We start from the raw sequence: 14,419 nt of genomic DNA, 5'->3' as shown, positions 1-14,419 counted from the left end.
GACTCAGCAGGTGTGGTGGCTTATATAACTCTAATCTCAGTCCTCAGGAAGCAGAGGTAGGACACCTGAAGAGGGTGGGAGGTGGGAGCAGGCTGTGGCAGTCCCCATGCATAAAAAAGTTGGGCTAGTGTCCAGTTGGATACAAAGTATCTAATATTTATTTTTTATTGCTTGTTTTTTGAGACAGTTTCTCTGTCTTAAAACAGAGTAATAGCTCTGGATGTCCTGTAATTTGCTCTGGTCTCAAATTCAGAAAGACCCACCTGCTTCTGCCTCCCAAGTGCTGGGATTCAAGGCTTGTGCCACTATTACCTGAAGTATCAATTTTCTAAAAACTATTATTACAAACTTGGAGTTCTCTGTGCTCACAGGTAAGTGCTAGGGGAACCTGGAATGTTAGCACACAGGGTTGTTCCATCAAGGGGAGGAGTGCAGAACCTGTTACCCTCCCAGAAGGCTGGGAACTCACTAGCCTGGTGAGTTCTGTAATATCTGAGTGGCCAGACTTCTTCAGCATCCGATCCTCTCGCAGACTCTTGCCTTCAGCTTGTTCTCCCAGTCCACGTACAGAATCTATCTTTATGAACTTTACAAAGAGTTTCAGTGTCTGCTCTGCATTTAGCTTACTTTGTCCCTCAAGGAGATTTATGCATGCTTTGCTAAAATTGGGATCGAATTATTGCCGGAATACGTTTCCACCAAATCGTGCCGCTCTTAAATAAGCCAAAGACAAACCACCTGGGGCTGGTTTGTTTTTCACACAAATATTTCCTATTGTGTTACAACTGCCCATGAGATTCCAAAGCAGTTACATGTTTTAGGTGTCTATAGTTTAGGAATAAGGCTACACGGTGGTAGGTTTCATAAGCCAACTCTCTAGCAATCAACTATCAATACATTTCTCAAAACAGACCTCCATCAAGAGATGCATCACTGCATATATGCTAAATGCCAGCATGCACACTTTATATCTGCCTCAATTTTGTGTCCATTTCACCTGGAAGGGGCGCTTAAGAAATAATTCAGTCCACTCCAGCTTTCTACTCAGGACTCAGGTCCCTTTTTTCTTTTCTTTTGAGGCAGGGCCTCACACTATGTAGCCCTCACTGTCCAAGATAGAACTCTTTATGTAGATCAGGCTGGCCCAGAACTCATAAAGATAAGCTTGGTTTTGTCTTCTGGAATTAAAGGCATGTACTGCTACCACACAGTCTCAGATTACAAGTACTTTCTGGGCATTCAATATTTTCATATATATCATGGCATTTTAATTTTATGTCTGCTTGACACAAACAATGTTTCCTATCTGAACTTGCAAGGCCAAGAGACAAATGGGTAAAGTGGCTTGCCTGAAAAGCCTAAGTCAATAGAATGACGGGAACACAGCTCTCTTTGCTCCTAACCATTTTATTCTGACTATTTGCCTTGCTCTGAGAGTGATGTGACTGAGGCCAGCAGCCCTTAAGATTTTTATTAAACTTATTTACTGAGTGTATGTACATGTTGTGTATGGGCATATGAAGGTCAGACGGCAACTGCAGGAGTTGGTCTCTCCTTCCACCATGTGGGCTACAGAGATCAAACCCAGGACTTCAGTCTCAGAAGCAAGGACCTTTTCTCACTGAGCCATCTCACTTGGCCAGAGGCTAGCAATTTAATGAATAGGAAAGGAGACATGGAGAAAATAGGAGACTGAATTAGGTAGCTGCTTAAAATAAGAAGGGTAGGGGAAAAAAATGGAGGACTGAATCCCCCAACATTAACTTAGCAGTGGCTTTGTACCAGACATAGCACCGGAGTACAGTCACAAACATTGCTGATGTAGTCCCCCATCTTACAGAATTTAAGGTTAGCAGTGAAAAGAGGCACTAAGCAAAAATACAAGTTATGCAAGTATAGTAGTTATAAACGACACACAGGAAAGTCACACTATGCAACAGGTGTCCACCCAAGCATGTTTGTCGTGTTTCTAGCAGTGACCAACTTGCTGTGGGCAAGGACTTGCCACTCTTCTACACACAATAGTTCTTCAGTAAGCCAGAGCTATGCAGGATCCCTTAAGCTAGCTGTCAGCTTTATTATACAGGGGAGAAACTGTCTGTTTACAGACCTTTCTCCACGAATGTAAAAGCTCTGACATGTTTCCTTACCAGTTCCTGACACTCATTCTTGGCAACGTTTACAGAATGCCTACATCTCAAGCCCTAGCCTGCTGGGTACTGACAACTCAACCACCCATCGCTTCTCTTTTGAACTGAGTTGCATGTTGCACCTCAAGAACATTAGTAACCAGTGTTCATGAGGAGAAAGTCTTTGGCGTTGGAGAGATGGCTCAACAGTTGTTGAGATGGCTCAGAGCACCTGTTCTTGTGAAGGGTTCCCAGCACTAAATGGTAGTTCATAACCACTTCTAAATCCAATTCTAGGGGATCGAATGCCCTCTCCTGACCACCATGGGTATTAGGTACACCTCAAGTGTACATACATGCATGTAGGCAAAATTCTGGCACACACAAAAGAAACATTTCATCTAATGAAAAGTCTCCTCTGTTCCCAAATAGACAAACAAGCCTACATCCTTGGAGACAGGTGAACTGGGAGTCTGCTTGCTGCCGTGTTAGTAAAATTTTCTGATATTACAATGTTTGTGACCTTTCCACTGTCCATGGAAGGCATAGTAAGACCTTCAGCAAGAAATGCCATTATACCAGAATCACAATGATCTCAACAATTTTTTTCTTTCTTTCTTGTAGTGGCCAAAAGATCCAGCAAGCTTCAGGCCTCAAACGGCACACAATTCCCAGGCAGGAGCTTTCTAAACAGCTTGAGATAGCTCAAACCCCTGGGCTGCTTTTCCCTTGATGGGTGCATCAAGGGACCCCAGATATGCTACAGAAGTTCTAAGCAATTCCACAGCAGGAAGAGTCAATTGATCTATCTGAAGATAGGGCTCATAAGTTGTAGAATTGAAGTTAAGAAAATTAACATCAGGGCTACCACACCAGGCTCCCCCAAAGACTTACTTTCTCCTGAAAATAGTTTGCTGACAAGTTATAAATTTCCACCGTGCCATCTGTTCGTGAAACAGCCAATCTGTTTGACTGATTATTGTAAGCCACACACCGGATACCTGATGGAACGTAATTAAAGAAACGTACTCGATGGACCTTAAATTCACCCATTCCTGGAGGGACAAAAAGAATCACTGTTAAGCATTAACCCGGAGAATCTCCTATGCATTCAATTTACCATCATCACTGTTGGATAGGAGGTCCCATGATCTCTCACTTAAGTTCATTTTTAATAATGCTGGTGTGCCCCAGCAAGACTCTTCGGTCTCCAGAAATTCAGTAGGGAAGTTTCAACAACTTAATCCCCACCCACCCCCCGCCTCCCCCCAAAGGCTAACTCTATTCCTCCATCTTTTTGGAGGAAGAGGGTTTGAGACCGGCATTTTACCAATACTTTTCTCCTCAACATTACTGAGTCTGGTCGGGCGTGGTGGTGCACGCCTTTAATCCCAGCACTCCGGAGGCTGAGACAGGCGGATTTCTAAGTTCGAGGCCAGCCTGGTCTACAAAGTGAGTTTCAGGACAGCCAGGGCTATACAGAGAAACCCTGTCTCGAAAAAAAACAAAAACAAACAAACAAAAATTTACTGAGTCTGCAAATTACAGACCCACTCTAGTAAGACAGTGACATAGGGTAGATGGGGGAGGGGAATCCCAGAGCACGAGTAGGCAGCGACAGAACTTGGTGGTCTCTTCCAGCCTGCCTGATCTAGCAGCTACCTGACACACACCTACTGGGAGTGGAACTTGTACGTCCCTTACTCTTCTATCCTCAAGGGAGCCACAGGCAGAGCGGGCACGTTCTGATGAGCCACTAAAGCGCGCGGGGTGTCCGCCAGCCCTGCTCTCCCAGGTCCACGGAGCGGAGTAGCTTCCCCTCGGCCTCAAGAACTGAGCATCCAACAAGGTCCGCGGGCCTCCGACCCCAGGTGAACCACACCCCTTCCGAACAGTGGGTTTTAGCTGCCCCCGGAGTTCTCCCCGAACTCACCTACCGCCGGGAACTCGCCAACCCCGGACCTCGCTTCTCTCCGCCCCGGCCCCACGTGCGCGCTTGCGCACTCGACAGCGCCGTCCCGGAAGTACTCCGCGGCGCGAGGCCGGAAGTGCGCAGGCAATGCTCGCGGCGGCGGCGACGGCGGCGGGAGGTTCGGTTGTCGCCCGTTGGCCGCGCGGCGCCGCGCTCGGCGGCCGCCATTGCAGGTCAGGCCGCGGGCGGAGGGGCGCGGGAGGCCGCGGGGAACGAGGCCGGAGGCGGGGACCGCGGCGAGAGCGCGGAGGATGGGCCAGCTAGGCAGCCGGGGCCGGGCGGGGCGCGCGGCTCGGCGAGAAGAATGGCGAGCGGAGGGGCGGGGAGCGGGCGGGGGAGGGGCGCGTGCTGGGCCCGGGAGAGTGAGGGCCGCGCGGGCCGAGGCTAGCCCGCCGCCAGCCAGGGGCGCTTGGGGACCGGGAACTGGGCAAGGACGGAAGGAAGGGAGCGAGGGAGTCGGGTGGAGTGGGAGAAGGGCGGAAAGGCTGACGGAGCGCGGGCGGAGGACGGAGCAGGGGGCGGCGCGGGCCGGATCCACGAGGTAGGTGCGGGGGGGAAAGGGGCTCAGTCCCCGGTCGGGAGGCTTGCTGGAGTCGAGTGGACTTGGAACTCAGAAAGTAGCGGGAATGGCAGCCCGAGACTCAAAAGGGGTTTGGGGCGGAACGGACAGAAATGTGAGGCTTGTTTCAGGGGACCTTTATTTTATTAAATCATGGTAGTGGGGAGGAGGAAGCTGCTAGGGGGGGCATTATTTGGAGGATTCTTGCAAAGTGGTCTCGGGCGCTTTGTGGGAGGAGTGAATGAATCCTAAAGTTGAGAAGGGTGGTGTCCTAGAGTAGCGGGACTGGGAACGGTTTTGGCTCGTATTTGAGTGGTAGAGGAAGGTAGTTGAAAGAGGACTCTTCGGGAGAAGGCTGGGGCTATGAAGACGGATGGGGGCCGTGGAGAAAAGCAGTTTAAGAGTGAGGTGGGGAGGGATAGTTTCTTAGGGGGGTAGGTAGAGGGTTAAAGACCTTGATAAAACGGTTCCAATAGTAGTTTGGGATAGTTTGAAGGAAGTTGGAGAAACGGGCAAGAGGGAGTTAGAAAAAATCTTGTCTAGTTGAAGGAGGGGGGAGGGGAGCTCAAGGGTGGAGGAGATAGAAGAAATGGAAGACTCCAGCAAGGAGGGGGACCTCCCCCACAACTGCCGCGCGGCCAGAAAGGGTTGGGAGGAGGAGGTTGTGAGGGCAGGAAGAGGAGGGAAGGTTGAGATGGGGTGGCAGAGTAGCAGAAGATGGAGAAAACCGGAGTAACTCAAATCAACCGAAGCCATCTTTTCTACCCATTGTCTACAAATAACAGTAATTGATTCCCTCCAGTGGAGGAATCCTGCCACGTGATGGGAACGTACCACGTGGATGCATAGTCTCTAAACACGTTTTGAAAACATTCTTCACTAATGAAAAGTTCGGAAGCATTCAGTTCTACCTTCCCTCCACAGCCCCTTTTTGGAGGGGAGCAAGTGTCTCATTTAAAGTAGTTTAGACTTAGTAACAACTCTATTAAGAGACAAGTTCTCCTTAGAAAACTGGGTCAAACATCCCCTTCAGTCACACAACCACCATGACACTGGTAATAAAAATGATTTGTATTCAGTCATATATAAAACTCACAAGGTTGGTTGTTTGCTAGAAAGGCACATAGAGAAATAGTTGTCATATTTAGAGAAATGACTTTCCAGAGTTTAAGCCCTGAAGCATCTCAGTAAACCCTGCCTAAAGCCTTTGAATTGTTCTCCAGTTGTATAAAGTTGACTTTGATGACCTACTGTTTTTATAGCCTATTTTGTCCATTGTAAACATTCACAGTAGTTACCAATTTGGTGGTAGTGATGTTCTACTTGACATATTCTAGGAAACAGCTAACTTTTTTTACTATGAAATGGTTAAGCCACTTTATCCTAATTTTTTAAAGAAAAATTTTAAAGTATAGTTTTGAAGAATTAGAACATATTCCCTTTAAAACAGACAAAATTCAAAAATACAGGTAGAGATAGTGTCTATCTTGTTCACTGGTTTAATCTTTAGCAGACCACACAAAGTGTTTAGATACATTGTAATGGATTTTTTTTCCTTTGAGACCAGGTTTCTCTGTATATCCCTGGCAGTCCTGGAATTCAGTCTGTAGACCAGGCTAATAAAATGGACATTTATAAAACATGATTTAGTCATAGAAGATTTTGTGTCATTAGATTTAAATCATTGAATCACAGTCCTTTGTTTTTCTGTTTGTATGGTTGGGTACATACCATACTTACACCACATTTTATTTTGGGAAGTTACCATTATGAGGGTCACTGATCAGGCTGTTCTCTAAGACATTAGTAATCCTTTAATATGTAATGATTTAGAGAGCAGAGGATGAGAATTGGGTTTGGTCAGAGATTAAAGTGAACCCACGGCAAAAAAGTCCTCAGTCTTCATGACTTCTTTTTTTCCTTGATGAGGGGTAGAGAGAGGGTTTAGGGTATAATTTTGAATCTTGAAGGTGGCATTGAATTTGACTTTTAAAGCCTAAACATGGATAAGGTAATAGTTTATCAGCTACTTTGATGTATCAGCTTGGATTTTAGCTGCTTTCATTGCAAGGGACAAGGCTTCTTTCAGATTTGCAGGAGAATGAGGGCAATTGCAAGGTAGATGGATCTCAGAAGTTGTGTATGAGGAGGGCTGGTGTGCAGACCACACAGTGGAATGGCTAAAGTCACATCCTGCTTTACTGGTTATTAATTAGCTATGCGACCAATTGCTTAGCCTTCAGCTTTTCTAAGCCTTGTTACCTGAAAGGGAGTTTGATAACCATGCCTAACTTGAGCTGGTTGTCAGGATGGGATGAGATAATCCAGTAAGCAGTCCAAAGAGTATGGAGATGAAATCTTTTGGTATTGGTAACACTGTGCTGCTTTCTAATCAAGGCAAATCTTAGTCCTAGAAACTGGTCGATTCTTAGTGTTAGCATGAAGTGAGACTGAAGACTCAGAAATTGATGCCACACAGAATTTTCATTGTAACATTTTTGTTATTTGTTACTATTACCAGAATTTGGCTTCTTAAACAGCATTGGAAATTCACACAAGTGCTTCAGATATTGGAATCTTTGCATTGATTTAGCAGATGAATAGCCCGAAAACTGAGAAATCTTGACATTTGATACTAGCAGCCTAATATTATGTTTAAATTTTTTTTCTACTTGGAAACATGTTCTCAGATTGTAGGTGTTCTGCTTGTACGAGGCTTCACCTCTTTTTAAGTTTCCCTCACACCCACCTTTGTTGTTGGAGACAGGGTCTTCCTGAGTTGTCCTGCCTCAGCCTGAAGGGCAGGGATTACAGATGCATAGCACCACACCTGGCTTTTGAGACCCTTTGAATAAAATGTATGCTAATTGGGACACGTGGTCATACTCCTGTTACCTCTGTCGGTTGTGCTCTCAAATCAATATGTAAGCTAGCCCCATGGACAGTTTTCTGGTGACCTCAAGGAGCAAGAACAGGAGTAATAGATGCTACAGGAAATCTCAAGCCCTGAGATACACACACACACACACACACACACACACACACACACACACACACAGAGAGATCACATAGGTATAATCATATGGATATACAGGTGTCTCTAAGCTAGACTGACACATTTCCTTTTATATCCGTGTAAGTCACCTAATTTGATTTAGCATAAAACATTTTACAGGGTTGATGGGGTACAGCAACAGAATGGCCAGGCTGTAAGCCACACAGTTACTGTTTCCAAGGCATTGCTAGGTGTTTGCCAGGATCAATAGAAATAACTCAGGCAAGGCTTCCTGCAGCTGTATATAAAGATGTATGTTTTCAGTTGAACCTGCATGGGTAGGTTTGCAAGTGCTACCCCAAATCAGAGGTCAGGTGTCTGCTTTTCTTAGTTCATTGTGAATTCTTATTCTGATAGTCTGTCCAGGAAGCAGAGAATTCACTGAGAAAATTTGGCAGCCATACTGTCTATTTCCTGTGGATAAAAAGCACAGGAAAATTGAAATTTTCAGGAAGCGTATTTTGGTATGTGTGTGTAGCATATGTGCATGTGTAGAGGTCAGTAAGTATCAGTCTTGTCTTCTGCCTGAGACACAAAGTCTTGGTTCCACTGCAACCCTTCAGGCTTTGGAGTTTTCCTTTGCCTCCTGTCTCAGAAAGCCACTGCGGTTGCAGATGCTAGTGCTGTATGTTTAGTGTCTTCATGGGCACTGGAGAGTGGAGCTCAGGTGTTCATACTCGCATGTCTGAGCCATCTTCCTGGATCCAGGACGTAGAGTATTATCTTCTTCCCCATGTTTAGAATATGATGTTCACAGATGTGAATTCTTTATTGCTTTTTTTAGGCCACTTTTTTTTTGCAGCTTACACATCATACACAGTATCAGTCAACAAAAGCTTATTTGAAAGAACTTGGTCTGTGCAGCCTTGGCCTTTTACAATCTTTATGAATTATAATCAAAGTTAGACTGTCAAATGCTGAATTGCTTACTTCCCAATCTAAAATATTAGCTATTCTCAATAGGAGTCTAAAGTCTTGCATGAGTTATATTTAGTCATCACACTAGTGAGTCATCATCTAGGTGTCAGCGACCTAGTCATTTAGTGACCTGAGCGTGATCATACAGTAGCTTTCCACCTTACAAGCTGGAACCGGAACTCAGCCTTTTGAATTTGGATTGATTCACTTTGGAGATGCTCTGGCAGCAGGACTCAGTGCTTTTGATCCAGTGTATGAGATTAAAACAGAGGGATTGGAAATTCAAAGATGGACCTGGTCTCAAAAGTTAAGTTCTGCAAAGGGTCTTATAAGCACAAAGATCTTTGCCTTTTCTCGGTAGGGCCACAGCCTCTTTGGGTACAGAGACTCACTAGCTCACAGATCTAGTGTTGGTGCCCTTGTGCTGATGTGAACAGCACTTACACATGTTCCTGGCTGCACGCTCTCCTGATTCCTCTTCATTCTTGCTGATACCTGGTTCTGTCCTTTAGGAAGGGAAAATTAAGTAGTGACTTTTAAGTAACTAGATGGGCTAGTTTCTTGTCTTTGCTCTCTATACTCTAGTTGAGTGTGTACCACATATGAATACATGATTTTTATTTGTATATGACCCAGTAGCCTCAAATGCAAAATAGGAATAAATGGTTATCATTAGAGTTGCTGTGTTGGTTGAGATACCATGTACACATGTGCATAGCATGTAGTCCATAGTAAACATTTAAAATATGTTAACTGCTGACCCAGTGTGTTTGGTGCTCTGGAAAGAGGTTCTGTCATGATATAAGCCTACTGGAGGTCCAAAGCGACAAGAACCAGTAAAGAAACCCCTCAAATGGCAGCTGCCCCTTGTCGACCTAGCTCTCTAGAAGCTGAGGTTAAGAATATGCTATACCAAGCCCCAGGCCAGAAAAAAAATCCTGATTAATATTTTTTCTGCGTTTTGAGTACAATTATAAAATCTGTTGGCTTTTTGTACCATGACTGGTAACACTATATATTGTCTCATTCAAGAGACAACCAAACACTGTAGCTTTGATTCCCCAATTCAATCTCTGTTAATGGCAGGTACAAGGGAAAATGAAGCCAGCTAGCAGCAGGCTTTTAGGGTGCTCCAAATTGCCACCTGGTGGCGCTGTTGTATAATGTGAAGATACAGGAACTCCCTCCCTCAGCTAAGTGAAAGGTAGTCTGTAGCTGAGTTACATTAGAAATCAGCTTACTACTAGGCACGTGGCACAATCCTTTAAACACACAACTGGGGAGGCAGATGGATCTCTATGAGTCAAGGTTAGTCTGGTCTACACAGTTTCAGGATCACCAGAGTTACATAGTGAAAGAAACCCTGTCTCAAAAAAAAAAAAAAAAATTGCCTTACCATTTGTTGTAATACACCTGAGTGGATCACCAGTCCAATGATTGTCATTAACAACTGTAATCTATATGTTCAGAAACAGCAAGAAAGCCTAACCCTTTTGACATTGCTAGAGCAATAGAGTAACATGTTTAAAAGCACTTAGAATTCTAAGTTCCTGCCACACATTGGGCTGGAAGTGTAAAACTCAGTTGGCAGAATGCTGACCTAGCATTTGTGAGACTGGCAGGAGAATCCGAAGTTAAAGGTCAGCCTCAGCCATAGGGAGTTCAAGGGTAGCGTGCACTAGAGACCTGTCTGAAAGTGGGGAAAGTGCCTATCATACAATTAAGTGATAAATATAATTATTTATAATTATTGCTATCCTAAAAGGTTTTTTTCCCCCCCTCTAGTTTTTCAGTTGCATTTTTAAAGAAGGAAGGCTCATGGTGCAAATTGTTATTTCCAGGTGAGTACATTTTAAGATTTTACTTAGCTTGAGTGTTAAGGGCTATACTGGTTTTACATTCTTCTGAAGGAATTAGGGTCCTCAGGTACATCTTCTATACATTCTTGCATTACAATCTATATTTCAGTTCTCAGTACTGCCCAGTTTCCCGAGAACTTGTATTCAACAGAGTTCCTTTGGGCTTCTAATGGTGGTGTAGGTGTAGGACACTACTCATCCTTCACCGCTCAAAAATATTGTAACCGCCAGCCCTTTACTTTCAGTACGGGGGCTGAAGGCCTGGCAGAATGGGTGCTGATGGAGCTACAGGGGGAGATCGAGGCTCGCTACAGCACCGGATTAGCTGGAAACCTCCTGGGAGACCTACATTACACCACTGAGGTGAGGGGGCTTTTCTTTCCCTGCCTTATGCCTCAGTAAAGCAAGCTCCACCAAGGTGGTGCTCCCAGGACCCAGCGTGAGGACTGTCCTCGGGTTTGTTGCTCCAGGTTAGCCAGTCTGTAGAGCTAGCTGCTTGCTGTCCCCACCTTCTGGAGTAGCAGAGGAATGGAGCCGTTGGGAATCTGCTAGAGTCCTAAAAGTAGAAATGCTGTTTACGTGGGGCTGCAAAGAATGAAAGGGCACAAGGGTGGATTGCCAATGTGGTTTTTTAACAGTGATAGAGCCAGACCAGGGGCTGGAGGTGCCAGCATTGCTGCAAGAGCAGCTTTAAAAGGCCCCTGAAAGGAACGGCCTTGCCCTCAACCTTAGGCATCTCCTTCTGTTCTGCCAAAGGGAATCCCTGTGCTGATCGTGGGCCATCATATCCTGTATGGGAAAACCATCCACCTGGAGAAACCTTTTGCAGTCCTTGTCAAACACACTCCTGGGAAGCAGGACTGTGATGAGCCCGGTCGAGGGACTGGCACCCAGTACTTGGTGACAGCACTCATCAAAAACAAGATCCTTTTCAAAACTCGCCCCAAGCCTATTATCACCAACGTCCCCAAGAAAGTATGAAAGAACCCCGGATTTTCCCTAGAGAGCGACCAACTCCTTGGACTCGTGCTCCATTGCCACCTCGAGGACGGCTGGACGGAGGGCCTGTTATGAACGCAGGCCACCCAATGGGTGTGAACTCAGATCCTTTCCTTATGGCAGCAGGTTCTCTTGGTGGAAACCTGGCTCCATTTCCAAGGAATGCAGCTCCTTTTCAGAATCCATCAGGCTCTTTGGCGTCAAACCCAGCACACTTTGCTGCTGGTGCTCGCGACCCAGGCATGACTTCTTTCCCAAGAGGGATGAATCCCACTGGCACAGGTGCAGTTTCCTTCCCAAGGCCAGGAGGCCTGTTGGGACCAGGACCAGGACCAGGTTTAAACCCTAGAACAGGGGCTCTTCCAGGCCCAGGGCCTATGTCTAACCCCAGATTAGGAGGGCTTCCTGGACCTGGTCCTATGGCCAACCCAAGGGCAGGCGGACTTCTGGGAGCAAGTCCTGACCCTAGAAGTGGTGGCCCCATGGTCCCTGGATGTGGACCCAACATGAGGGCAGGTGTTTTGTCCTCTGGGACTGGTCCTCCCAATCCTAGGCCAGTTGGCCTGGGTCCTGGACCAAGTCCAAATCTGAGATCAAGCTTTTTAGGTACAAACCCGGCCCCTAGGTCGGGTATGTTTCCAGGCCCAGGCCTGGGTCCCAACCCACGAGCATGTGGCTTAGGACCAGGTCTTGGGCCCAACCCAAGAGCTGGTGGCCTAGGCCCAGGCCCAAATCTGGACAACAGAGCAGGTGGCCTCTTAGGTACAGGATCTGGTCTTAACTTAAGAATGGCTGGACCTCAAGGCTTAGATCTTGCCCCCATCCTGAGGGCAGCAGGTCTTTTAGGGACAAATTCAGTTTCTTTTTCCCAGGCTTCTGGAAACATGGGCACAAACCCGCCCACCATGACAAGAGTACCTGGCCCCATAGGTCCAAACACAGGTCCTAGCTCTCGAGGACTTGGCCTTCCAGGGCCAAATCCCTCTCCCATGTCAAGGGCTCCTGGCCCCATGGGTCCTAATTCAGCTCATTTCTCAAGACCAGGTGGCCCCATGGGGGTAAATGCTGGAGTCTTTCCAAGGGGGACAGGATCAGGAGGACTGAACCCAAATGCCTTCTCTCAGTCTTCTGGCACATTGGCCTCAAATCCAGGCACCTTTCAGAGGTCTGCTGGCCTCCAGGGCTCAAATCAAGCAGTTTTCCCAAGAGCCTCTGGGCCACTAGGCCCCAACCCAGCTAACTTTCCAAGGGCCACTGGCCTGCAGGGTCCAAGTCCAGCTGCCTTCCCAAGGTCTGCTGGTCCATTAGGCCCAGGTCAAGTTGCTTTCCCCAGGTCAGCTGCGGGGCACCTGGGCTCTTCTCCAGCAGGCCCTGTGGGTATCAACCCAGCTCCTTTTGCAAGACCAACGGGGACCCTGGGCCTTAACCCAGCTTCCTTTCCAAGGATGAATGGCCCTGTAGGTAAGACTTTGGTCCCATTTCCTAGGGTAGGCAGCCTCCCTGGCTCAAATCCAGCTGCTTTCCCCAGGCCAGGGGGTCCAATGGCTGCAATGTACCCAAATGGAATGTTACCCCCTTAAATACCATTTTTCTTCCAGGGCCACTTTTGTTATTTAAGCACTGTGGTTCTGAGCTGGGGCTGTCTCTTAGATAAAAGAGTAGATATGGAAGTACAGTCTGAAGAACATAGCTGGGGCTCGAGTTCAAATGAACCTTCTTTTTCCTCTGCTTTTTTCTTGACTAAAGGCAAAATGTTATTTGTGAGCCATGGACTATGGCAGATGGGGTGATCCTGGCCTCAAGGAAAAGGCTCTCTGGCCTTCCGGAAGCCTCTGTGCTTTTGTCCCACAGCTTTCTGCCCCTTGTTTCTTACTAGTTCCTTGAACTGTTCTCGTGGACTTTTCCTCAGGGATACATTGGCCTGCAGGTCCTAGTTCCCCACTCACCGCTGGAGAATTGGCTCGCTTGCTGTCTAGTGACGCTGCATTGGTGAGCGGGCCATGCTTCGGTAACTCTGACCCGGCTCCCTGGACCTAGTCATGTTCTACTGCCAGACCTTTCCCTGGGGGCTTGAACACAGAATGGGAGGTGGACACCCACGCCACAGACCCACCACATTTCTGCTTGACTGGGCCTGCGGCTCCTTTCTTCTGGGACTTAGAGGTGGACAGATTTAAGCTTCCTCCGATCAGCCAGCTCCCTCCTCACTGGTCCTCCCAATCAAAGAACCTCAAAACTTAAACTGCGATGGATGGGAAGTGGGGGGGCTGGGGGGGGGGTGGAGGGATGAAAGGGAAATCACTGTGCTGTGTTCAGCTTGATGTGAAGGATGGTTGGTTTTCCTCCATTGTATCTTTTCTTACTGTTTCTTTAATAAATGGGTGAGAGGGCTGCTGCTGTCGCTCCATTTTGTTCTGTTTACTCTCTGCTTGTTTTTTTTAAAATGACAACAACCCTGTTTATTACCTGCCGTCCAACATGCTTGTATTTGAGGATACAAGCTTTGGTTAGCCTTCACTCATTCTTCCGATTCTATTTTGTAGAATAATTTGAGGAGTGTGAGATTCTGACGTCTACAATAGAAAATAAGCCATCTTGCATGTGTAGTATCTGGTGGCCTAATGGCTTAATTCTCCAAAGTGAAGCAACCGTGACAACTTACCTTATTTGTGAAATTTTTAAAGTCAGCATTAGAGATGTTTGGTTTGTGCGCACTCACTGCTGATAGCACGTGTGGAAGCCAGACAGTTGGGGTGGAATGGACTCGCCTTGTACTGGATGGATCTCGAGGATTGAACTCCAGTCATCAGGCTTAGTAGTAGGTACCTTTTACTCCTGGGCCATCTTGCTGGCCTCTTTTTCTACTTTTGAATTTCACTGATTCCATTTCTACCACTAATCCTTTTAAAACTAAAGAGCTAGGCTTAG

At 46.6% G+C, this 14,419-nt stretch overlaps 3 protein-coding genes across 8 annotated transcripts in view, besides 4 other annotated features; 2 read left to right on the top strand and 1 right to left on the bottom strand.

Moving 5' to 3' along the window:
• Utp4 (UTP4 small subunit processome component) overlaps positions 1 to 4,135 on the bottom strand; it is a 29,455-nt gene extending 25,320 nt beyond the window's left edge. The window contains exons 1-2 of one of the 2 annotated variants that reach the window (NM_011574.2): positions 4,063 to 4,135; positions 3,024 to 3,184 (exon numbers count right to left, since the gene is read on the bottom strand). In NM_011574.2, coding sequence (NP_035704.2) covers positions 3,024 to 3,182 — 159 coding nt within the window. In that variant the 5' untranslated portion in view covers positions 3,183 to 3,184; positions 4,063 to 4,135. The remainder of the gene's footprint in view (positions 1 to 3,023; positions 3,185 to 4,062) is intronic. The other variant, NM_001358982.1, reaches the window with a different exon arrangement.
• Positions 4,136 to 4,181: 46 nt separating this feature from the next.
• Positions 4,182 to 13,912, top strand: Chtf8 (CTF8, chromosome transmission fidelity factor 8). 2 transcript variants are annotated; one of them, NM_145412.4, is made up of 4 exons: positions 4,182 to 4,274; positions 10,419 to 10,474; positions 10,738 to 10,855; positions 11,249 to 13,912. In NM_145412.4, the coding sequence occupies exons 2-4, from the start codon at positions 10,452 to 10,454 to the stop codon at positions 11,471 to 11,473; spliced, it is 366 nt and encodes a 121-aa protein (NP_663387.3). In that variant the 5' UTR covers positions 4,182 to 4,274; positions 10,419 to 10,451; the 3' UTR covers positions 11,474 to 13,912. The 2 variants fall into 2 exon arrangements, with proteins under 2 accessions (NP_663387.3, NP_001351115.1); NM_001364186.2 differs by having other exon boundaries at positions 4,182 to 4,642.
• Positions 4,182 to 13,912, top strand: Derpc (DERPC proline and glycine rich nuclear protein). Of its 4 annotated transcripts, none has more exons than NM_001378376.1 (4): positions 4,182 to 4,274; positions 10,419 to 10,474; positions 10,738 to 10,855; positions 11,249 to 13,912. In NM_001378376.1, exon 4 carries the CDS (start codon positions 11,470 to 11,472, stop codon positions 13,069 to 13,071), a length of 1,602 nt encoding a protein of 533 aa, NP_001365305.1. In that variant the 5' UTR covers positions 4,182 to 4,274; positions 10,419 to 10,474; positions 10,738 to 10,855; positions 11,249 to 11,469; the 3' UTR covers positions 13,072 to 13,912. The 4 variants fall into 4 exon arrangements, with proteins under 4 accessions (NP_001365305.1, NP_001365306.1, NP_001365308.1 ...); NM_001378377.1 differs by having other exon boundaries at positions 4,182 to 4,642; NM_001378379.1 differs by lacking the exon at positions 10,738 to 10,855.
• Positions 5,451 to 5,525: a conserved region, noted in NCBI's record as "conserved region; m8a region conserved between human, mouse, rat and dog". NCBI's record gives the evidence for it as "EXISTENCE:sequence alignment evidence [ECO:0000200][PMID:17784790]".
• Positions 5,465 to 5,511: an enhancer, noted in NCBI's record as "m8a fragment". NCBI's record gives its function as "high activity enhancer in undifferentiated mouse and human ES cells, and in differentiated mouse ES cells" and the evidence as "EXISTENCE:reporter gene assay evidence [ECO:0000049][PMID:17784790]".
• Positions 5,475 to 5,482: a transcriptional cis regulatory region, noted in NCBI's record as "motif 8a; CACGTGGC; binds to ES cell factor(s)". NCBI's record gives its function as "necessary for full enhancer activity in ES cells" and the evidence as "EXISTENCE:site-directed mutagenesis evidence [ECO:0005528][PMID:17784790]".
• Positions 5,494 to 5,500: a transcriptional cis regulatory region, noted in NCBI's record as "motif 8a; CACGTGG; binds to ES cell factor(s)". NCBI's record gives its function as "necessary for full enhancer activity in ES cells" and the evidence as "EXISTENCE:site-directed mutagenesis evidence [ECO:0005528][PMID:17784790]".
• Positions 13,913 to 14,419: the final 507 nt, after the last annotated feature.

Source organism: Mus musculus, chromosome 8, assembly GCF_000001635.26.
Source record: "Mus musculus strain C57BL/6J chromosome 8, GRCm38.p6 C57BL/6J".
NCBI lineage: Eukaryota > Metazoa > Chordata > Mammalia > Rodentia > Muridae > Mus > Mus musculus.
The sequence above is the reverse complement of the archived record's forward strand: the minus strand, read 5'-3'. Positions and strand labels throughout refer to the sequence as shown.